Genomic DNA, 24,907 nt, shown 5'->3' on the forward strand with positions numbered 1-24,907 from the left:
ACTGGAGTTGAGAAGCGCTTTTGAGTAATTCACACAATGTTTTTAAGCTAACTTAGAGCTTTAGAGGCCAGTGAGCCAGGGACATCACAGACTGGGGGGGCTGGAATCAATTTGCAGCCTTCCCAAACTGCAGCCACTAGAGCCATAACCATTGACCTTTCTACAGACATTTCTTATCTCTTTAGATAGACTCGTAGGACGTTGGAGCTAGGTAAGTATATCAATAAGTATATCCCTAGAAACCATAAACTATGGCTTTTAATCCTCCCTACCCGGCCCCCCCCCCCACCGTGTCCTTTTCAACACCAAGCACAATTCTCTCAATAAGCACTTAGCAAATTCTTGAATCTACTAATAGTTAGATGTCATTTTGAGGGACCATTCAAAAGAAGAGTGTAGAATATGGGGCCAATTAGCTCAAAAGCTTTACAATTAGCATGACAGGAAATCAGCTTACCTTGAGGTAGAAAGAGACCACAGGCGAATTCATCAGTCACAACGGGAGGCCAGGTAAGAGCACAGGTGGGTGGCCAGTCCTAACCTTGCTCTGCTAGTGGTAGAGTATAGATTACACAGACAGCACAGCTGGGCCACTAGAATAGTGATCAGTGACTGACTTAAGTGACTTAAGTTAAAAGGATGTTGTAGAAATCTTTAAGCAGATTTCTATCATACAGGCAACTTTCCTTACCTAAACCACTGGATTTACCTGTCCTCAGTTCCCCAACATTTACTCCATCCCTGGCATCTACTCAGTTTTCAGCCAAATCGAGGTCAGGATAAAGAGGAGATTTGGATGGAAGTAAGCTGGATAGTCAGGCTCCTGCAGTAATACTCCATTATTGAATTCTCTAGAAGCACCAATTCCTCGATAATGAAGTCCTCAGTTTTTAAATATCTTTAGAAATCAAGTGATTCGATATTGGCAAAAGCCAGCTTGCTGTTTCCTGCTTTCTTATAAAAATAAGATGGTAAAATCCCCAGGAGCTGGCTGGGATAGTTAAAAGATCATCTTAAGTATTTTAATGCATATTACGTTTCATGCAAATTGGAGCCGAAAAAGCCTCACAACCGAATAGGATGGGAATCAGGTGGAAGAGAAATCGGCTGCCATCCTCCTCCAGCCCTGTGACCCCAGCCAGGTCCGCTGTTGTCCTGGGCAACTCCTGGCTACTCAGAGGCCACAACTGCCAGGGCTGAGAATCAGGGCTGCAGGAAAAGCCTTGCTGAGATGCATTGTTTTCTCTTACTCCGACTACAGTGGGTCCAAAACAAAATAAAACAAAAAGGTTCATTTACATCAGTGTGTTTTCTAGCACATCCAGCATTGTTTTGATATTTAATAGTACTTTCATGCTCTAGCCCTTTTCTTCCTCCCTCTCTATTTCTCCCTGATCGTGTAACCTGTCCCATGCCCTGCTATGCCATTTGTACCTCTGGTAATGGAGTTTTGGTCAGCAGAATGTATCACTGGCATTTCTTTTGTTAACGGTATTGCACTACTAGAGACCCTGGCTGACAGGTGAAGCATTTATTCTATAGCCCTTCAGATTTCTTTGTGTGTGTGTGTGTGTGTGTCTCCATCAGATGAATTTCTGAATGTGTTATTCAGACCAACTTTTTATTTTTTTGATGTTGAAGGTGATTGATAATGCATTAACCAATGTCGTTTGCCATGGACTGTTTTGGCAAAAAGTAATTTATACTTTTTCTTACGCTGGATGTAGTAACATTTTTGACTAAGAGCTTTCTAACATTAATCTAAACCCATCCTTGGATTAGAATAACCGACTTGCCCCTCTAAGGATGTTTTACTAAGACAGGCTTGATTATGAGGTTATTCACTGGGTTATTCACTGTTGTCTATAAATGCTTGTCTATAAATGCACTAAAGTGTCTGTGATATATCGATCTTTCTTGTTTTCTGCCTTTCTTGTTACCAGACTGTGGGTAGTGGTAAGATATCTTCAATGAAGGAATGAAGTGCAACATTTTAAACCAAGAAATTGAAAATAGGATACGAACCAAGAGTCTAGGGGAAGGAGGGAGTCGATCAAGGTCATGTCTGTAAACGAAGGATCTGGTGGTAGAAAAGCAAAGAAAGGCAAGTTTGCATTTATAATAGGCAGGGGGCACCAGAAAGTGTTGGGAAATCCACCTGGACTCAGACATGGACAGATTTGCCACATAAAATCATACAGTTGTGAACAACTTTACAAAAGTTATAAGCAATGGTATTGAACTGTGTGAATTTGCCATTTTGTTTACCTGCAAATGATTTCAATGCCCAGGAGGGAGCAGGGTCAAGACAGTAACCAGACAGGTTCTGTGAAATAGGAAGGCCGTTCATCATAAAACAAGACTAATCGTTTTTAAAGACGCATTTTGAGACGGTATAAATAATGCATAATTGGGAAAGTGTTTGAGGCCATTATCAGTGACGTGCCCGAGTGCAGGTGAGTGAGTATAAATGAGCTGACCCTCACTCATGCTGGTTTTTCTTTTATTTCAGCACATCAGGTCCACCCATCTGGCCAGGCAGTACCTTCTTCAAGAGAAATGGAGCCCTTCTACAAGGTAGGTCTCTAGAAGCACCTCTCCCCCTCTCCCACCCCATCTCAATATTCCTTTGTGCCTGATGTCAATCAGGAGAGTTCTGTCTTCTTGAGGAGTTGTCACTGGAGAGGTATGACTGTTGTGGGTTGAGTCTGTCCAGTTCTCTTTATTTATTCATATTCGTGTCTTCTGGTTGCGATGAATTGTTAGTCGGAAGCTAGGACTGCTCCTTTGGTCTGTCGTCACTGGTCATATTCTAGAAGTGTTTGGCTTGCTTTGGTGAAATTGGAATTACATTGAAGTTGGTCTGTGACAATAGCATAAACTGGGCTGATAAAAACAAACCCCATTACGTATTTTTAATGCTTGGGCTACCGTGTTTCCCCGAAAATAAGACCTAGCCAGACAATCAACTCTAATTTTGGAGCAAAACTTAATATAAGACACGGTCTTATTTTACTATAAGACTGGGTCTAGTATAATACAATATATTAATATAATAATATAATATAGTATAATATAATACATACTGGGTTTTATATTAATTTTTGCTCCAAAAGACACATTGGAGCTGATTGTCTGGCTAGGTCTTATTTTCAGGGAAACGTGGTAACAAGGGATGTTTTGGGTGTTTTGGCACCTTGGTCATCATGGAGGTCCACTCATTCCTGACTGTCCTCTAATGTCCATGTGTGCCTGGAAGGGTGAATGGTTTGTTCTGAGGCTCAGACACCCCTCCCTTGTCCCTACAAGCATCATTTGCAGGGATACATCCTTCCTGCTGTCAAGCCCATCGTCAGCTGCTTTGCACAAGCTCCTGCCCAGTGGGTTCAAGGAATTCAACCAGTATTTCATCTCTGTTTTTTCCATTAAGTTTGTCTTGAAATAGCCAAAGTTAAAGAGGGATAAATGGCTAAAAATGGCAATAAGATGCATTCTAAATACTTTCAGAAATTACTTTTAGGTTATTGCTGTTCTGGATATCCGCTCTGTAGATAAGCTGGCATTGGCTGGCTCCTAAGGGGCTTCCAGTTTCCTGTCTCATTAGCCTTTGGTGATGGGCTAGGTGTCAGAGTGGCACAGATGGCCAAAGCAGGTGAATTTGATTGTACCAAGCGTTTTAAAACTATACTGGGCTTATGGTAAGGAGTTTCAGTGCATTTTCATTGGTTTAGAGCTGTGTTTGGTTGGTTTACGCCTCTTTGCCTTAAAAGCACATGCTGAGGGCTGGCCCTGTGTGTGAAGGAGTAGAATGTTAAATGTGACAAAGAAGAAAGAAGAGTCATCCTCAGTTTCTGGAGTAGCTCAAACAATTTTGAGAGATAGCACATTTTTGTTGTTTGCTAGGTCCTGCAATTTTGTATTCTCTTTCTAACCATCTGTGAAATCAGGAACTTAAGAATTTCTTTGCATTTTTGCTTAGTACAGGTGAAATTTAGGCAGGCAAGTTTGATTAACCCTAATTTTAATGACCATCAGAGACATCCTAAATATTTAAGAACAAAAGGGAACTCCCTCCACTCTCAAAATTGAATAATTAAAAAAATTACTATTCTGTTCTCCCTTAGATAGTATACGTGGAAACTGATTATGATGAACCTTTGGGTTTATTTCAAGTGAATGTCAAAGTTATATGCATCTTTAGTTTTCCTCTAGATCTGTGGCAATGCTATGACTATCATTTTGTTTGGATTGCTTTCAGAAAAGGGATTTTATTTACTTGGAGCATTTCCTTACGGAATTTTTATTCATTAAGTTCCACATTAGGTAAGATTTGCTCTGTGCATATTAGTTTTGGGTTGTTTCAGGCAAAAGCAGGAGAAGAAACATCAATAAACTTTCTGAAATTGAGTGACTTTTTTACTATGAGAGTCTCACAGGTGGGAGACCATTTTTCCTCTTCCTGATAGGGTTAAAAATTCTCCTATTTACTCTAGGTATGGAGAATTAAATATTTACAGATTTCAGACACTCATCGAATTCACATCCAATTCAATACAGACCCCTAATTTTTTTTTTGTACACGTGAAAATCAGAAGGATCTTGAAGAGACTTTGGGAGTGTGGGCAGGGATTTCGTAGGGTTTTTTGTTGTTTTTTTTTCCCTCCTTTTTTCTTGTGATGTTTCTTCATTTGCTGGGTCTGTATATAGAGTCCTCGAGACACTTTTATCGTGACACGATTTTTCGTGCGTGTTCTTCCTAATTAATATATTTGTGTTCTTTTGGTGGGTGGCACTGGCTCATCGAGAAGTTGCTCAAGCCCACAAGCAAAAGTTTTACAATACACAAGGGCATATTGAGAAGGGAATTGCCCAGTCATACCAGTGGAAGGTTTACTTAAAAATCAAGTAGAAGAAAATCAACCTGACTTAGGCTCATTTTTATACTTTACATTTTAAAAATATGCACACCTTCCTTCTTTTTCCCTATGGCAAGCAGGAGGACAGTTTTCTAGAAATCAGACAATGGGAAAGAACTCTCTTACTAGGTTCCAGCCACAGGGGTTGGGATTGAAGGCGAGTAGGGTGCCCTAAAGAACTCAGTTTCCAGAAGTGGGATATCTAGAAGGTGAAGCTTGGTCACGCAGAGTGAGTCGGGCTCCGGGACCAGCCAGCAGAAACCCGTCCTGACAGTGGGCCCAGATCCTGAGCAGAACTGGCTGAAGCAGTGGCGCTGGGAAACCCTGCTGGGTGGAGTGTCCCTAGGGGTTGAGACTAAAAGAATGCAGGAGCAGCAAAATAAGCAGATGTGTCACACTGTTTAAAGGAGAAGGACTTATTTTTGTCAGAAGGATGGGAGCATAGGGGCTGTCACTTGGAAGAATTGACACTTGACCAAGGCCTTGAAAAATTGATAGATGTGGGCATGTGGAAACGGAAATAAAGGGCATGCCAAGAAGGGAAGAAACAGCAGGAGGACGTAGGCATGGAGAGGATCCCGAGAGCAGAGGGCTGGGGGACTACATTGGTAGGGGCGGATGAGTGAGTCGTGGGCACTTTGGGATAATGCCATCATGTGCTTCAAGATACATTTAGAGAGAGGAATGTGATGTCCGAAGAGGAAATAATGGAAGTTAAAACCTGAATGAGTGGAACAAAATAACATAATGGTTACAGTGTTGTCTGATAGGTGTTTTGGTTTATAAGCTATTGAGCAGAAACATAGTACAGTTATTTTTTTCCCCCCAGCAAAAATCCAATTGGACATACTTGAGGTCCAATGAAGTACGGCCTGTGTATGTTTGGGTCCTTGCAGCATCCCTGGCGAGAGGGCCTGCTGAGTCACCTCTCAGTTTTGAGGCTAATGGGGTAAGATTTGGTTTGGATTACACCAGGCATGGGTACTTAACATAATTGGTCATTTCATCAATTCACAGTATTTATTTTAAATGCCATTTAGGCTGCTAGAGACAGTTTTAGTGTGTGAGCAGTTCTCGTGAACTAGAGAGCACTTCAATTCTTGTACAATAGAGACCTAGCAGAGTGCCAGAAGGGGACAAACCCATTGTTTAAAGGGGACCCAGGATGGGGCCAAACAGTAGACTGTGGCTTATTCTGGACCCTGCTGGAGTGGCTAACTGACATGTGTCTCCAAATGCCTTCTGCATGTCTCTGTGAGTCTTTGTTATGGTCTCTAATGTGTTTGAAATACATTTTTAATTTTGTTAGTTAATAATGTGTCTTGTTTTCTTAATTAAAAGAGTAAAGTGTTTTATGTTTTTTCCCCTTTCCAAACTCCCTAACCCGCCCCTCCCCGTCCCCGTCCCCCAAACATTCCATTCACCCATCAAACTTAAAATTAGGTGACTGTATTTAAACATCTCCCTCATATGAATTAATTGAATGATCAGTGATTCCCCATTAAAGACATTCCTCAGCCCTGGCCTGACCCTTCATCTGGTCCCTGGGGGTTTCATCCCAGCCCTACATTCGGCCCTGCTGATCCTGTGTGCATCATGCCTTCCACAAAGGTAGGACACGGTCGGTCTGATCTTCCACTTCTGCGCTTTTGGCTTTCAAAGACCCTGTAGGCCTTTGAGCTCCCCACGGAGTTTTGTTGTGAGGGAAGCTGCTGCCTTTATACCTCTGGGTCGGCTGACCACTTGGGCCCACCTGTGTTCATTTCCAGCTCTTCCAGTACCCCACCTGCAAGCGTTATTATCCATGTCTGTGTGTCAGGCACCGGATGAGGCTGGAGTTCCCAGGGAGACCCAGGACCTGCCCCCCACCCACCACCCCACCCCCAGCCACTCACAGCCCACTCTGGAGTCAGACCACATGTCTCAGCCCTTTGACCCTTGATGCAGCCACTGCAGTTACTAACACTCCGCCAGCCCTCCTGGCCTTCCCTCTTTCTTCCTTTTCTCTATCAGTCCAGTATTGGCCCACTTCATTATTATTGTATCTGTTTCTGTAGGATGCAGTGGTGGAATTAAAATAAATTTCATAACACACATAACAAGTTTTTATTTCCATTCACTTCTGACAACCCACTGGATGAGCTAATGAAATGGAAAGAAGACCTTGAAGGCATTTTCAGTGCACAGAGCAGAATTGTGCTACTGCAGTCACGAAAACAGGGAGAAAGAAAACCAGCCCTTTTGCTGCCAGATGTATGTTGTTCCTATGAGTGCACAGAGCGCTGGCCATTGGTAAGCCGTGCGGGAGGTTGGTCATGACCCTTAGACGACTTGCCAGGTTCCCAAGTTCTAGGTTAGCTTCATGTACTTACTTTCCTAGGAGGACTGTTGTGTGCCACCCACTCTGCACAACCCCTACCTTCTCCCATAGCTCTGCTAGGCATTTTTACTGCAAAAATGTATGTGGTACCACACTTTGGTTGTATGCTATGAAAGTCTCAAGAGCTAGTACTCAGAAACAAAACAGTGTAAGAGGCAGGGGAGAGCCCTGGATTCTGGTCCCAATACGGCTACTTGGTAAACTTCATGACGTTGGGCAAGCCACATGGCACCCCAAGGCTTCCTTGTCTGACCTGTCTATTAAGGAGTGGACCTCAGGAATGGCAGACGTTTCCTATGGGGTACCAGCTCTGTTCCATTCTATCAACTTCCCTAAAAGTAGGTCAGAATGGATTTTGAGGCATAGTTCTAGGTGAGTGGAAAAAGAGGGCTACCTTCAGCCAGTTGTGTCTTCAAATGCATCTAAGGAGAGGAAAGAAGGTGGTGGTAGGCTGGCTGAAGATGCTGCTCCTAGAACAAGATGACTCTTAAAGGTCTCATGGACCTGAGGGAGGCGATGTTATCAGTTTGGACAACTTGGAAACGAACTGTGTCTTCACTTCCTGGGCAACTGACTTAGCCTCTCTGTGGGGATGGTAATAACAATAATGCTTGTCTGTCTCATGGGGTTCTCGCGAGAATTTGATATTCATATTAATAAAGCATTTAGAACACGGTAAATTCCCAGTCAGAGTTAGTTATTGTAATATTTGACAAAACTGTGAATCTAGGAAAACAGGACTAAAATCCTCCATGTGTATTTTTCCTGTATCCTGCTAAAACATCCCTTGTTCAGTTGCTGGGGCAGAAGACTGGGAATGCCCTGGATCCTGTTGGATTTATCCGTAGATCTAAAAGACAGTTTGTGCAACTCGTTATCTCAGATTTCTTATAAGTAGGATGGCTTCCTGGAGAGGTCACCCCGCTCACAACACCAAGCTGTACCCCTTGCTCTAAAATTGTCATGCATAGTAGGTACCGAGAGAGCCGTGCAGGAGAGTGTGGATTTTTCATGCCAGGTCAACTCCCTCCCTCTCTGGGCACCAGCTTTGACCTGGGGCCTTAGTTTCAATTGTCTGTAAAATGGGGCTACCAGACGACTCCCAGAATCGTTGTGGAGATTAAAGGAGAATGTGAATGTGAAAACGTCCATCTCATCCAGTGCTTGGCACCTCTCAAATGCTCGATAGAAGCAAAGGTTTTTGGCCTGTGACTTTGTGTCATGCCTAAGATTTCTTCTGGTCATTAAAATCGTGGCTGGTAAATTCAAGGTGAAAGTTCCAAAACCGCTCAAAGGAGGGTGTCTCCCAAACTCCTCTCCTTTGCATGGTTTCCATTCTGCCAGCACCGCCAGTGTTTCCTTTCTGATTGAAACAGGATGGCGCTGCCCCACTCTGGGGTCTGCAGCTGCCTCCAACTTCTGGGCCCAGGCACTTCTCTCAGTTAGGGCCCATGGTCCCAGCTTTTGTTGGGTTTACCTCGACCCTCCCCCACTCATTTCTTTCACATTTGGTCACAGCCCCCGGGCCCTTTGGCTTCTTTCATCTAATCTGCTCCACAAGCTGACTCTTTTGTCCATTTTGCAAACGAGGGCATCTACTAATGCATAAATCTCCTGATTCTTGCCCTCAGGCACACCCGGTTCAAAAAGAAAGTCGTAATAATAGAAAGGAGGAAAAATCCTCTCTACAATTTCCCCCAGTCCTAATTGCCTTCTGTCCTCTTTGGCCTGCAGAAGCCCTTAGGATTTTAGGAGGGGCCCTTTTCTCTTGGAATCCTTTGTCTTTTTGTTCTGCCCTGAGTTATTTGTAAAGATATTTATGTAACTACAATAATAAAGTCAGCTGGCTGGTTTTGTTTACCATCAGGTGAATTTAAAGGGGTGCCGTTCTGCTCTTCTAATCACCCAACTTCTATGTGGCCTCTGACAACATGTTTTTAAGGTTGTTTTAAAAAGTATAAGGACACGGAATTTTCAAAGGCGGCTTTCGGCAATTCTGACCTTCACTGTCTTCCGTGGGTCTCTCCACCACTGTCTCACGAAAACCCAGTGTGGCACCCTGAGGAAACGGCAGCTCTATGGGCGGGAATAGGTAGGTCAGAAGGAGTTGCCAGCTCGCCTGGGGACGTGGCACTGAGCGCTTCCTCTCGGCCGACCCTGCTGTTTCAGGGTGACCTCCAGGAGGAGGTGGAAACTGAGGTTGGAGTTTTAGGAGAGGAAGGCAGTGTTGGATAAGGCGCTTTGAAAGTTGTGAATCCGGAAATGACCATTGCAATAATGGGCATAGATGAGACTTCCAGGGGATCTAGAATGAAAAGAGGAAAAAGGTCCATATTCAAGACCCAGATTTATGGTAGAAGGAGGAGCCATAGCTGACAAAAGCAATAATAATAGTGGAGACGCAGCACAGTCATAAACTGGAGAAAATCACTGAAGTGAAGGGCAGAGAGTTCCAGAAGGAGGGAAAGGGGGTCAGGAGCACCGCTGTGCAGAAAAGCAGGAGGATGGGACTGAAGGAGAGCCACCAGTCAGCTCCAGTCGGCTCTGAGATTAAAACGGCAGCAGGGCTTTCGGTGCAGCTACTAACCTGCGCGCTGTTTCCCTGGACCTGCCAGTTCTGGGTATGTCATGAAAAAGGAGTCATACAGTATGTGACCTGTTGTGTTGGGCTGTGTATATTCTTTATGTTCTTCTATTATGTTAACCTTATGCATCAGGTATTATTGCCCCCATTTTGTAGATGGGAAAAAATAAGGCCAGAAGCAGTTATCCAGCTCCAGGTCGCAGAGCCAGGATCAGAAACCTGGGCTCACACCTTTCTTTGGTTCAAAATGGCATAAATATTTCCGAACAGTTTTCCAGTTTAGATGTTCAGTTATTCTGCAGTGTTTTTGCAGACTTGTGGCTGAAAAGAATCCTGTTATACTGCTTAAAAGCCATTTATAACAACAACCAAAAAGATGGAAATAAATACTTATGTTGTCTTCCTTTCATTCAAGTAATGAAGGTGCTTCATTTCTCTTTGTCTCCACACGTGACTTTTGTAAACAGCTAACGTTAAGATAGTGCAAAGACCATGGATAGAGAAAAAGAAAAATCCTGAAATCGGTCATTCAAAGATTAATACCAAGAGGAACCCACCCCTTAATAGAATGAATATTTATTTGAGTTTACCTGAATTTTATACTAGTAGATAGAGAGATAGATATGGATATTTTATACCAGTCAAAATTTATCAATAGTAATATGCCTTACAGTTTAATTTTTTGAGCGTTTAAAATGTGTTTCTTATCTATTGTATCAGATTATAAAATATAAAGGTTACACAGCCGTGGATCACATTGTACAGCACAGCCTGCTTTTATCAAAGTTCTCAATCTTAAAATACAATTGGGAAAGTCATTCCCCTTGAAGTTCTGTTTAACTGTGCTTAGATAGAAGTCGAGAAATATTTTTATACTTATTTCCAAGAGGCTGACAATGAAGGAGAATTTAGAATACACTCTGAGCGAGCTGTTCACATTACAGTTTCAGAAGTGAACTTAAAAGAATCCACCTGTAAACTGCAAGAGGTCAAGTTTGTGTTCTTGTTTGGTTCCCTTGACGACTGAAAGGTGTGGCTGAGAACTCCTGGGTAGTGTGCGCCACGGTGCATGCTATCAGGTAGGAGTGTACGCATTCATGTGTGAATGTGGCCCGTCCACTCAGGCTTCTAGTATTGCTCCTTGTGAGTCTGCAAGAATAACTCTGTCCTGCCTGCCCCCTGTCCCCCTCTCTCTGGTGTCTCCATGACCCTCAGCTCTCCTGTTGGCCTTTGCAAATCATAGCATGAAGATAAACGACCTCAGTTTTCAAATCAGACATACCTGGATCCATTCCCTGCCTGGCTACCTAATTGTTGTCAACTTTGGAAAAGTTATGTAAAGTTCTTTGAGCCACTACAAAATAGAAAAAATACTAGTCTTGCAAGGTCGGTATAATTATTAGGATTAGATGATGACAGTCTGCGTAGAGTCCCCAGCACTGAGTCATTGCCCCAAGTGCAGGTGCCATCGCCCTGCTTTCACTCCAGGGGAAGCAGCGTGCCTGAGAGAAAAGAATATTGACTTGGAGCTGGCCCATCTTGGGTATAAAGCCAACATCTGCCATAGACCAGCCATGTGACCTCAAGCAACTTGTCTGATCAGTTTGAGCCTTTCCCTTCCAGCCAAACAGATATAACTTTATGGGATTTTGTGAGAATTGAAAGATAGTGTGTGTACAGTGCCTGGCACAGTGCCTGGTGATTACTGAGTGTTCAACAAATAGAATTCATTATGTTTGCTCTTATGATGGCATGCCTGCACTTTCCTAATGTTTTCAATACCTTCCACCCCCCAAACAGCAATAACATACAAAAATCCTTCCCCAGTTGAACTGAGATTATACCTTCAGGAATGCTTAAGACTGTTTTCAGTGTCCCTGAAGCTCCCGCTCCAATAAGGCACATACCCACGAGATACCCACAGGAGGGGTAGAATCTGAGTCCTCACCAGCTGTTCTCCTGGCACTGTTGAGTGACGAAGATCTCAGGGATGGGTTGGAATGGCTTTTGATCTGTTTCTTCTTCCTCTTAGTGTCCCTGAGCCAGAATACAAACTATGTGCAGAGATTCCTTGCAGAGATGGGATGGAGGCAGAGCGAAAGGGAGAGAAAGAAGGAGAGACATATTTGCAGTGGTAAAGAACTTGATAAAATCATTTAAAGGACCATGCTGAACTTGTCTCCCATCTCATAGTCAGAATAGCCCCTCTTTAGGCTGTGATTTTTTTTTTTTTTTTTAACGGGGTATTTTCAGGATGTCCCCCTTCTGCTTATTTGACACAAATAGCAGTGAGGCGTTAGAACCACAGGTCTGTGCCTGATGACATCTGCCAGTAGAGCTACTCTAACCCGGTGTCTTGGCTGTGGGTTTGTTTCCCACACTTTGAGCAAGGCTGTGAGGACATGGTGACAAGAGACAAGAAGCCAGTGACATGTAAAAAGCCCAGTTCTATGTTTACCATTTATATGTGGTATTTCTCAGACTCTGAGAGACTTCATTCTTTAAGTTTTGTTATGGCTGGGAACTGAAACAAGAAATTTTTACTTTTAAACGTTTGCAGCTGCAGTGGGCTCAAATTGGGATGCTTAGAAGGATGACACAAGAGTCAGATGAGGGCACCTAGGGCATCTTTCTTCTGTGGGAGCCACTGTCTGCCCACCCCTCACCCCCACCTTCCAGCATATATTCCAAATGGGAGGTGCCAACTTCTTCTAGGAGCTCCCTGGCCTCAGTGATCATGGAAATTTGGGCCTGTGACCCAATCCAGGCTAGAGTTTCACCCTGGTACTTTTCTTACCCTGGGTCTGGGAGCTCTAAAGGATGTGTTAGCCTCACAAGGTCCCCCATGGAAAATTGAGTAGTGTACAAGGAATAGCATCAAGGCAAAGAAGCAGAGATAAGGGGCCGCTCTACCACTGTTTCCCATGGTTGGATTCGATGAGCACATATATTCCTCTTTTTACTTAACTCAGATTGATTTGGGTTTGTTTGTTTTTTGGGGTGTGTGTGTGTGTGTACATCTAAGAGTCCTGACTAATAAAGAGTCTCTAAATAAATAGCATCAGTTAAATATATATCACTATGATTTCCGTGTGCCAGTGAAATTCCAACCTCTCTATTGTCCTAGGAGACCCACTTAGTAGTTTGGCTGTCACTTGAAAGAATATAGGATGAGCTTGGAGAGCTTTTCAGAGATGGTGACTTGACTTAAGCAAACAAAGCAGGACCACGGTAATAATAATATCAGTTCTCTCTCCTCCAGCTCAGCTTTGTTTGCCTCAGGTGGAAATAGGCTCAGAGAGACTCACATTGAATTCACAAGGTGGCTGTCACCTCTTGTGCTAGAAACATCAACTTTGAATCTAGCATTTCCCCAGTATTCCAGGAAAAGGTCTCAGTAGCACTATAATTGAACCAGCCTGGGTCATGTGACCACTGGAGCCATCACTGTAACCAGGGGAATGGACGGGTTGGATCTGTTTACCCTGGGGATGGAAACGTCACTTGAAAGCACATGAATGGATTGAGAGATGCAGTGTTCTCCAGGTGCAAGTCAGGGTCAGTTCCCAAAGAAGGTAAAAGGAAATGTCCATTACAACAGCACAGCCATTTAAAAAAAAAAAAAAAAAAGCAATGGGCACAAAAAAATGTTAAGTTACATGTGCAAGTATATGTAGCCGGTAAGTGGAAGGTCTAAGGCCTGAATGCAGATCTTCCCAGCTTTCTTTTCATGATAATAATGGCCATCATCTTTGGGTGTACAGAACAGTCAAAGATCTCAGGGCATATGGTGGTGTCAGTCAACTTAAAATAATTTCCCGGAGGCCCAGAATCTGAATTAATGATGACGTTCACTTTCTCTTGGCAGAGTGGGGATTGCTGAAACGGGTTGCCTTAACTAGACTTGCCTCATTGGTGATGAACAAAGGAGGAGAGATGGGCTGTACCGTCCTTTACTGAGGATTAGCCTGGAGCCGCCAACCTCAGGATTTTTGCAAACTTTCTCTAGCAGCCAGAGTTGTCCCCAGAGTCCCAACCTTAGAATACAAGATGCTTGGACAGTTGGTGAATGTATTACTCAGGGCTGCCATAACAAAATACCACAGACTAAATGGCTCAAACAACAGACATTTATTTTCTCACAGTTCTGGAGGCTGGAAGTCCAAGTTCAAGGAGTTGGCAGGTTTGATTTCTCCTGGGCCTCTCTTCTTGGTTTGCAGATGGCCGCCTTCTCACGGTGTCCTCAGACGGCCTTTGCTGTGTAGGTGCGCTGGCCCTGGTCTCGTCCTCTTCTTATAGGACACTAGTTCTATTGGATTGGGACCCTATTAGGGTTCTGTTGTTTATAGCCCCACCCTTATGACCTCATTTAACCTTCATCACCTCTTTAAAGGCTCTATATCCAAATTCAGTCACATTGAGGTTTCGGAGTTCAGCAGATGAATTTTGGAAGGGACACAGTTCAGTCTATAACAGTGAATGACATGCATCCATTTACTAACATTCCTTGCTTTCTCCCAGTGTGTTAGGTACCCCTCGAAGAGCTAAGCATAGAGATGAAAAGAGCCCTAGCCTTAAAGAGTCTGCAGTCCAGCTGGGAGAGACAATTGCTAAGACGCCTTAGTGGTTCTTGCCATACAGAAGGGCTTAGGTTCTGGGGCGAGAAGGAAGTCAGGAAGCAGGGAATTCTCTGAGGGGTGTTGCGTATGCAGGGCGAAGCTACTGGCCTTGCATCTCCTAAATCTGTCCCCCTGAACTGCTCAGCACAGACAACGGTGCATTTCTCAATCAGTGTCGCTCCAGTCCCTAATACAAAAGTGGTGCCCTTGTATTTGCAGCAATGGCGAAAGCACGCATTGAGCCAAACTCCCTGAGCCAAAAGCCATGAATAAATGCACTGACGGCACATCAGTATATGACGTATGCATATTCGAAAGCAAAGAAGAAATATGATGAGCAGGATGGAGATGAGAAAAGTCACCATGTCCCTTTTGGGGAGCTTACCGTATTCCTTCCAATTAAGAAGATGGGAAGATGAAAGAAAAGTGTCTGGGCAGACTTGTGGGGATATTCTGGTAAAGGCAGTGGAGAGTGGGCTTGACTCTGAGGAGATGAGGGTGGCTACATAATGGGGACTTGGGGTAGGTGGTGCAATTGAAATCTAATATGGACATAGGCATGTAAGGAAGGGTCAAGAACTAGGAGCCGATAGTCGTAAACATGGGAAACTGCAGGATGGTATACCTTGTAGCACGTGATCACAGTGATGGTGTCAGGGTCACGAGAGTTGTAGTGGCCGTAGCTGGGGCTGAAGCTAGCGAGAGATGCGAGCAGATGTGCTGTCCAGAAGAGAGCAGAATGGCAGGCCGAGGTGGGTGGGGGTGAGGGGCAGGGCGCCCAGGCAGATGGGAGCGGTATTAGAGCCTCAGATACCATTAGTCTAGAAGGTCTTTGCGTTTCTCTCATTACCCAGTTTACTTAGGAAAAATAATAGCAATCACATCTTAACTCGGTCTAATTTAAAGAGGAGTGAAAATCCAATTCAGAACTAAAGGTGTGCAGCTTGGTTCAATCTCAATCTCACTTGCTAGTTCCCAACTTAATTTTTAAAATTAAGACACCTCTAACAAGACTCAAAATTGTTCACAATCCAAAATGTAGTGAGAGAGAAGATGCTAAATGAGAAAATGGGCTCCATTTCCAAAACCATCATTGTGTGTGTGTGTGTGTTTGGGGTGGGGTTGGGTGGGATGGTGGGATAGTTTTCTGTATAACACCATTTAACTATAAATGGCATTCATTGGACATGGGATGTGAGTCAGTGAACTTGGAGGAAAATGGGGCTGCCTAAAATAGCTTTTGTGCTGCAGAGCTGAGTTGGCATTAGAGGGACCTGGCTTTGAATCCTGACTGACCATCTCTCATAATCTCGCTCTCTCTCTCCCTCCCTCCCTCCCTCCCTCCTTCTCCCTCTTCCTCTCCCTCCCCCCCATCCCCTTCTCTCTCATACGCACAAACATACGCACCTACACATATACAGCTACACATTCGTTTACACACATACTTGTGCCTCCTGGCTTGGTCAAATAGTCGACTTTGAGCTTATGTTTTTTCATCTGTAAGATCAGGACACCACCGACCTCTCGAAGTAAATGAAACAATGTGCACGTCAGCACTTGGTGGCTTTGAGGGGGTTCGTGGGAATGTGTGGACAGAAAAGTCAAGGTTGTGGTTATCCTTGGGTGTGTGGTGGTAACTGGAGGAGGAGAAGGGGGCTCCGAGGGGCCAGTTTGTTCCTCTGGGTGCTGGTTACATGGCTGAATTGTTTGTGAAAGTTCATTGAGCTGTACAGATCTGTGGGCTTTGCTGGGTTACTTCATATGTTCAGTCAAAAGTTTCAAAAATGATTCGGCAACGAAACTTTCATTACGCCTACTTGATTTCAGATTTTCATTATGCACGTGTAGTGAACCTCAGGATTCTTACATGATTAAAAAAGAGATTGTCATAGATTTTATTAAATCAATGCCGGGTGAAACACAAAATAACAAGAATTTCTCTCACAATTCAAGCGTGTTTTATTAAGGCCTGTGAACCTACTTGTTATTGATATCGTTAATACAATATTTAGATTCCATTTTGAACATGCCAGCTGGCAAAGATTACTGATATGTCATTCTCTCCTGAGAGTGGGTTTTTTGTTTTGTTTTGTTTTAACATTCATAACCAGTGAGCTAGGTATACAAATACAGGTTAAGATGAACTTATGTGACTATAAGTAAAATTAGGAAAAAATAAAAACTCTTTAACAAAAACTTTGAGAAGGTCTTTGGCAAAGCACATAGGAAACTTACACGAATTTTAAAATTTTACCGAAACAAAAGTGGTTTTTCATTCCATGGTATTTTGATGGATAAGTATGTTGGTGAAGTAACTGATTTAGAAATCATTATTTAAACCTTTTAACTTCATAGCAAGTATTTTTGCTAGAGGAGAAAACATTGTGTTTGAAAACTTTTGCGATTTAAAAACAAGCAGGCCAGGGTGGGAAGTGGGTGAAGTCGGTAAAGGGGATCAGAAGGTACAAACTGTTATAAAATAAATAAATTCTGAAGATACAAGGTACAGCATGGTGACTATAGTTAACAGTACTGTATTGTATATTTGAAATTTGCTAAAAGAGTAGATAAATGTTCTCATTGTATGAAAAAACATTTGTTATTATGTAAGGTGATGGATGTTAACTAGACTTACTGTAGTGATCATCTCGAAATATATACAAGTGTCAAATCATTATGTTGCACACCTGAAACTAAGATGATGGTATGTCAGTTATCTCTCAATCAAAACAAATAAAATAAAATAAAAACAGATTAGTTTCACTGAGATTTGTAATTTCCAGTGGAATATGGAATAATCAAGATCTTTGTAACTGCAAACACAAATAATTGTGGTTGTACCTTGAAGGTTGGCTTAGAAAAGAGTGCCCTTACTCTGTAGCATTTGTCAAAATGATTAAGGCGTTCAGGAAAGCCTGTCAGATCACCGAAGCATTTGTTATATTCAATTAAACTGTAAGTCTCCATTTATCAGTCCTTTGTAAATACTAAGTGGCTAATGCTGCCTCTAACGTTTCCAAGTCTCTTAAAAATGTGTTATAATAAAAAGAACTTATCATTTTTATACTAATACTCAGACATAGATTTTGTCTTGAGTGTTCCAGAGCCAAAGGTTGTGATACTCCCGTATTTCAAGGATAGAGGCAATCTCGGATGTGTCTCTATTTGTTTTCCCAAAGAGTTCAGACAGTAGTACAGTACGTTTTTCTTTTTTTAGTTACGGTTAGGTGCCCACATGTTCTGATTTTGACTAGTTTAAGTGTTAAACACACAGCGTCTACACAGTAAAACTTTCTGATGGACTTTCATCACTCCTGTAGGCTTTAGATATCAGGAATGTGATCTGTGTTCGTACTCTACATCCAGTGTTCAGTTTTGTTCATCTCAGTCGTAGTACAAGAAAGTACACACCTTTGGTTCAGGGGTTACATCATGGTACAAAATTCAGTTGGGGGAGTTTCTTCCTGCTTCTGTCTCTCACGTCTTAGTATATTTTCCCTCTTCTAATTTGTCCTCATGTCTAATCAAATAAAGTACTTGCCTAAATAACGTTTTTCCTTAGAACAGGGTTATTTAAATGGTATTTCCTGTGTATTCGGGATGGTTATTTTGGTGATGGCACCATAATGTCACACAAATCACCTTGGCCTCACCGGACTTTAGTTTGTATGTGGTGAGTATATGCAGGGACCAACCAGAGTGAGAATTTCTGAGCTGGGAGGTTTCTTAGACAGTAGCTGGCCACACACTCAGGGAACAGACAAGTGAACGGCCCAGAGAGTCAGGGCTTGCTCTGGAGCACAGGACCAGCTGGCGGTAAAACCAGCACCTCCCCCAGTCCTGTCCAACTATCCTTTCCTGCCATCCTTTCAAATTAGAGTAAACTCCCTTCTCTTCTCCGCATGCCCAGAGATGGGGAAAGGAAGAAAAGAAACCCCAAACTATGTATCATCATCAAAAGCAGTAATGTAAAACTGATATTTCTTTCTCATCATACTGACACCAGTCCTGGCCTCAAATCCCAGCTTTTGTACTCATTAGCAGTATTGTGCCTTTTCGAGCTTCACTTTGTCCATCTGTGAAATGGGAAGTAAGACCCATGATGTTAGGTCTCAGGGAAGATTTGCATGGTATCACCTCAGTGCCTGGTTTACAGTAAGCACTCCATAATTAGAAACTGTCACACAACCATTTGGTGGGTCCACCTACCTTCTTACATTCCTTCTGAGAAACTGAATGCCCCAGCTAGCCCTGGGTTTCCGCCTAGCACACTGCTTGTACGAGTATATATGGTCCAGAGCCTGACTGAGGCTGACCCCAGCACATAGACGTAGCTAAAGACTGGAAGGGCATATACATTTCAGTTCGTTGTAGTTATTTAGAGCCGTGAAATTATGGGTAGTTGTTGATTCACTTTATACTGGCTGCCAATAAGGTGGTATTGGTTACACAACTAAAATATATAAAAGAATAAAATAAATTAAATTTTACAGCTGCTAGTGTGTGTTCACGAGATTATTGTTAATGGTTAGTGTAGATCTTCCAAGATTAAGCGATGTTTGCAAAAATGTAAAATGGCAGAATGTTTAAGGCACTCGGCTACTGAAATATTAGAGAATAGGGACGCTTTAGATCTCGCGCCTCTCTCCTGAGACTCCATCCCTTTTTAATAAATGTGATTCACATCTTGAAATTGTTATGTGAAAGAAGTAAGTAAAGGCAGTGACAAGAACAGGCAACCTTTAGGCCCTGTTGCCCCTCCACCAGGCCAGGGGCAAACCCAGATGCACCAAGGCTGTGCCAACCAGGACCGCTGGCTGGTCTCCACCCTCTTGAAACAGATGGGCTGAGTTAGGGCTAAGAAGGAGAGGGAGCCCCTCTGTATTTTAACAGTACGTGGTGATCCCCACAAGCACAGGGGTCTTGGGGCCGGGCCACCCAGAGTTTCTGGCAGCACCAGGAATGGCTGGCTTTGTGCCCCGGAGAACAGGTCCTCTCACAGGTACAGGAAAGCGTTTCAATAGCAGATGACAATCTTTTTTTATCACATTTGCTAACACGAAGTTTTGGGGTACTTCAGTTAAAAGCATGGCGGTGGTTTAATTGGGGATGTAGTGTAAAAGCTGTTTGGCGTACCCAGGACTTTAAAAAATTAATGTTTTTAAAACAACCGAATAACGTTCAGATATTCTATGTGATCCACTCATATTGTATGATACACGAGGCCACAGACTTTCAGTATGTACTATTCCTTGTATGTGGTTCCATACACCGAACTGATATGTTTCCGTAAGAACCAGAATTTTAGACGTTCTGTGTGTGGATCTGCTGGCTGGGGTTGAGAGACCATAGATTCAGAACTAGTATCAGGATTCCAGGTTTTGAATGGGTATCGCCGTTTTTATTTTCCTTAAATATTTTAATGATCTTTAAACAAGTTTAATATGCAGTTCAGTTATGCTTCCAGATGTTCTGTGACAACTGGAGCCGGTAGGAACGTTTCTGTTCGGGTCGTTGACTCCAAAGACAAAAGTTTGCTTGGAGCCCTAGTTTCTGCTTTGGTGCCGGCCACCATCTGCTTTGGAGCTGCTGTGCTGCTAAGAGCTGCATGTCAATGACTATATTTAATTACTTCATCTAACATATCCCACCTTGTTCTAAAAAGGAATTTGCAATAGCTTTGCAGTATAACTAGAATTTTTTTTTAAAGGACGTGCAGAAATCAAGACAAAGGGAAAATAAAAGTAGGAAACACAAGATAGAGATAGGAGATCACATGAATATATAAAATTCATATCATAAGTTCTTTGTATTGGTTTAAAGGGTAGGGAGTCATGAATTTGGCTGTGAGCTTCCTAGTAGCCAAGGCAAAGAGAAACACAATCACTTGTATGGTTTAAAGATTAAAACTGACGTATTACTGAAGAGAAGCATAGAGGTCCCTGGTACTAATTTGTCCTTTAGATCCAGAGAGTGAGTGAGTGAAATCCTTAGTTATACAGCAAGATGCATCCTTAAGATTAACGCTACTAGTTTCATAGATAGTTTCCTGTAACATCTCTTCAGGCAGGGCAATGGCAGCAAGACATTAGAAGCCAATTCTTCAGCAATAGCCCAGGGACGCTGCCTACTTTAGTCTAAATGACTAGGTCTGGGGTAGGGCCATGGAATCTGTAGTTTCAAAAGATCCCAGACAGATTTGATAACCTCTGTTTTAGGTAGTGAGAAATATGTAACTGAAACAGGCGAGTGGCCAGAGCTAGAAACACTGACGTGGTGACTTCTTAGTCAACGGGGTATCTAAGCTTATGACATGCGAAGCTCAACTGAAAAAGAGCTTAGAGAGAAACGAGGGTGGGCATAAGTGAGCCTGAAGAGACACCCAACTAGAACTGGATCCATTCCCATCGCAGAAGATATGCATTCATATCTTCTTAGCCCCTTTTTGAAGTGTAATTTAGAAAAAGAAGCGATACGGATTGGAAAGGAATACTGTAAAATGAATAGAGGTCTTCGAAGGTAGAGCACATTGAATATATCTTTAAATTGGATCCCTTTAACTCTTAGGTTTATATTATATTTATCATCATTGAATATAAATTCTTGAAGTTAAAAAAGTACAAGGTTTAGAAAATATTTACCAATGAACAGGGCTCCAGTGATGCTGGCTGTATCCCAGGGGCTCCTATTTACTAAGCTTGCCTATTGTGTGCCCGCCGTGGAGCGTGGCACATACCTGCATGCCCTCACTAGAGCCTGAGCATGGCCCTGTGGGGTAAAGGTGTCATTTCCCTGTCACTGGCAGGCAGCTGAGGAGAGAAATGGAGGACCTGGGATCTACTCCAAATTGGCCCATTCCAGGAGAATCCATAAACTTGGTCGGCACTCCATTTGTCTTGGCTCCAGTTTCCTTTCCCTCCCCTCCACACTCTTTTCTTTCCTGCTCCTCCTCTTCTTCCCTGAAACCTTCCATGGAGCTGGAATAAGGTAAAACATGAAATCAGAACTATGCTGATTGAACTAAGACGTGTGGGGGCCAAGAGTCCCCTAGCTCTGCCTCCCCCTCGACCCCAGTGTCACCAGCACAGAAGGGTCGTGGGAGCACCACTGCCGAGATCCCGCTGTCTCCCCAGCGCTTTTGAAATGTGACTCTAAGCCCTGTTTGTCATAGCTCTAGTCAGCGTGTGTATGTGTTCTAGTCGTGTGCGTGTTGAAAGACGGTCCACTTTTCAATCAAGAGACGGATGGTTATTTCCTGTTTCATTCTCTATCTCATTTACTTTTACAAACTGGAAAAAGAAATACAAAGTCTTTATTATGGCATTAGGATATGGTGCCCAAGGTTTGGCAAAAATCCATGCACTATTGTCTTTTTATCCTTGTGTTCTGAAGAAATGTTATCCCTAGAGCAGGGGTGTCCAAACTTTTTTCAACGTTTTTCACCAAGGGCCATATGCGATAAAATACGCAAACAGCCGGCCCACTCACTTGAGGTAAAGTACGTATTGCCTCACCTGGTTTATGTAAGTAAACTAAATATATTTTTGGAATTTGCTGCGGGCCAATAAAAAATGGATAGCGGGCCGCAGTTGGCCCGCAGGCTGCAGTTTGGACACCCCGACCTTAGAGAGAGCTCAGAAGCACCGTAACTAAACACTGTGCCTAATGCTGAGGTTAAAATCAGCTGAAGATCGTGACCAGGCGGCATCTCGCACCAGGACCGCAGCCAGAAACCAGCCAAAGTGTTTCAATTGTTTTATGGTGAAAATTTAACCTGGTGGGGAAGCCAGAGGGGATTTTGAGAGATTTTCTCATCTCGCGTCCTCCCCCAGGATTGGATCATAAAAATTGGTACTTACAGATGATAATTAGTTCTGTTCTTAAGAGATTTCTCTAGAGGATAATTTTGCTACTTTCTTCAATACTATGTTTCACCCTGGAAAGGACTTCTTCCCATTCTTCTATTTGAACCTCTCTTATGGTTTAAATGTAATTTCCTTTACTTCTGTGCTGTGTGAAGAAGAAAACAAACAACAAAACAACAAAAGGGGTTGTCCCACGCTCACCATCAAACACCCATGGCCCGAGTGGATAGATGGTGGGTCTCAGCCTGTAGCAGTAGCATGGATGTGTATCCTTATGTGTCCACGTGTCCATGAGTCCCAGAGGAATTGATCGTGGTGACTAATGGGGGCCGCCCCTGCCTCTGCCTGGAGGACCCCCACCACATACCTGCAGATGAACGTTTTAGTTTTCCAACTAAACAATGGAGTTTCCCTCTGCTTGAAAGTAAATTGGTTTATACAGGGATCAAACCTTTGGCCTGAGTCATTACCTCCATGATTTTTTTTCCTAATGAGCTAACGTGCCACTAACACAGAAAATAATCTATTTTCCAAATGACCAGGTCTTAAATGAATAACTTGAGGAGTCTAAATGACACTGCTTTGTATAAGTTCTGATTCTTTGAAAAGAAGACTTGCAGAGGTCCCACCTGTTGGCCGGATATCAAACCGTGGTCTCATCGCCAGGTTTTCCCTGAATAATGAATGAGCCAGTGTCGGGGAAGTCAGAAATAGAAATCAGTAAAGCTAAATTCCACCAAGAAAAGGCAGCCGTGCAGTAGAATGATTGAGAGCATTGAGGCTGGTGGGTACTAAGCACAATAATGCACATCCTTAAACTCTCGCGTATTATGGGAAGGAAGGAAGGAGGAAGGGAGGGAGGGAAGGAAGAAAGGAGGGAGGGAAGGAAGGAAGGAGGGAGGGAGGGAGGGAAGGAAGGAGGGAAGGAAGGAAGGAAAACCTGTAAGTTGGGAAGAGTCGTAGGGATCAGAACTTGTGGATCTATCTCACTGAGTCAGAACGAACAGGGATGGACATCTGATGTTCAGCTTCCCCCAGGCCATAGCGCAACGGCCTGGTGCACAAACCTCCGTTAGCCAAACAACAGACATCGTCATAAATCCTGTGTGAACAAAACTAGATCCACACACAGCCTGTTTGTCCTGGCGTCCTGGGGCATGGCCAGACCAGGAGGTCCGAGAAGGCATCTGTGATCCCTGCCTCTGTGTCCCTCAGTGCCGAGCGCCCGTCAGCCATCCGCTCAGATATAACTCTCCTCCCCTGTCTCCCAGGCTTTGATCACCAGAGACACAATATTATTGACTGATCGATTCCAGTTTGAGGGAGATTAAAGCGTGGAGAGCCTTTTTTCATGCCAGTTGTTCCTTGAAAGACTACTGGATCTCCCCTTTGGAAATGACAGCAGGCATCCTTAGGAGGTGGGGCAGTGGGGATGGGTGCCAGGACGGGCAGGCAACCGGAATGTGTCCTTTTATTAAGGGCACAGCAGGCGTGCCCCTTGGTGTGTGTGTTCAGACCTACCTCCACCCTGCCGTCTAGACCTCTCATGAATCTCCGTCACCCAAGGTGCACCTTAGGTGCGTTGGGATGTCGGGGGTAAGAAAAAGGCATGAGAACCACTTGAGAATGGTTCTAGAAGGGTGGTAGAGGGGTCTCTAGGCAAAGTGCGCTGATGGAATCTCACAAGGGTCATTTCCTGAAGACATTGATGAATGTCATTTTTCCTGGAAGGTCATAGTGTGCTGATGTCTGAGCCTGGATGCCAGGCCTCGTTAATTGTTTAAAATCCTGTTTAGACTGTTCTGCAGGGTACTTTGGAAAGAGCACTGGACCAGCAGCAAGGACTTCTGGGTGACCGTTGCCCTAATCCATCATAACCAAATGGCCATGTGCAGTTTGTGTTCAACTCTCTGGGCCTCAGGCCGTCCGGATGGGTGTGTTGGGTGGGATCGTTTCTTAAGGCTCTATCTAGCCTCTGGCAGCCTGTGTTTGCAGGAACAGACTGTTGCCATATTTCACTTAATTTTTGTTGCCATTCCCCACGCCTAGTATTGTGTCTGACATGGAGTGAACCGATGTGAGTGAGCGAGCGAGTCAATGAATACAGACCAACAATAACTCATCTTAGTAGGCAGCCTGTGCCTGATTTAATACAGAAAGTTTGGTTTCCCTGTGTTTGACTTGAGTCTACAGAGTTGGAGACTTGGGCAGCACTTGAAATTCTGCATTTGTAGAAATGAGACTGGAAGGTGGCAGCATGGCCAGTGGAGATAGAAGTGTTGGCATGACTGTGAATTTCTCCAAAAAGACATTTAACAATGCACGGTGCCGTCGGTTCTCTGTGCCTTCTTCAGAAAGATACACTGGTGCCCAGTTACACACCCCCTGTGTGCCAGGGAGAACTCGGAGCAGCCCCTGGCCTCTGGGAACTTAGCCTCTAAGACACGTGCACTGCCACAGATGTGCCATGTTCGGGAAATCCAAGTGGAGGAATAAAAAGAAGCTCTAAATCGATACACGGGTGTCATTAAAGCACTTAGCTC

General features: G+C 43.6%; 1 protein-coding gene across 8 annotated transcripts in view; it reads left to right on the plus strand.

The window, feature by feature from the left end:
- FOXN3 (forkhead box N3) overlaps window positions 1–24,907 on the plus strand; it is a 361,663-nt gene that overhangs the window by 247,433 nt on the left and 89,323 nt on the right. For all 8 annotated transcript variants that reach the window (XM_033109406.1, XM_033109413.1, XM_033109408.1 and 5 more), the window contains one exon: window positions 2,513–2,577. In XM_033109406.1, the coding sequence (XP_032965297.1) occupies window positions 2,513–2,577 (65 nt within the window). The remainder of the gene's footprint in view (window positions 1–2,512; window positions 2,578–24,907) is intronic.

Source organism: Rhinolophus ferrumequinum, chromosome 6, assembly GCF_004115265.2.
Source record: "Rhinolophus ferrumequinum isolate MPI-CBG mRhiFer1 chromosome 6, mRhiFer1_v1.p, whole genome shotgun sequence".
Classification (NCBI taxonomy): Eukaryota; Metazoa; Chordata; class Mammalia; order Chiroptera; family Rhinolophidae; genus Rhinolophus; species Rhinolophus ferrumequinum.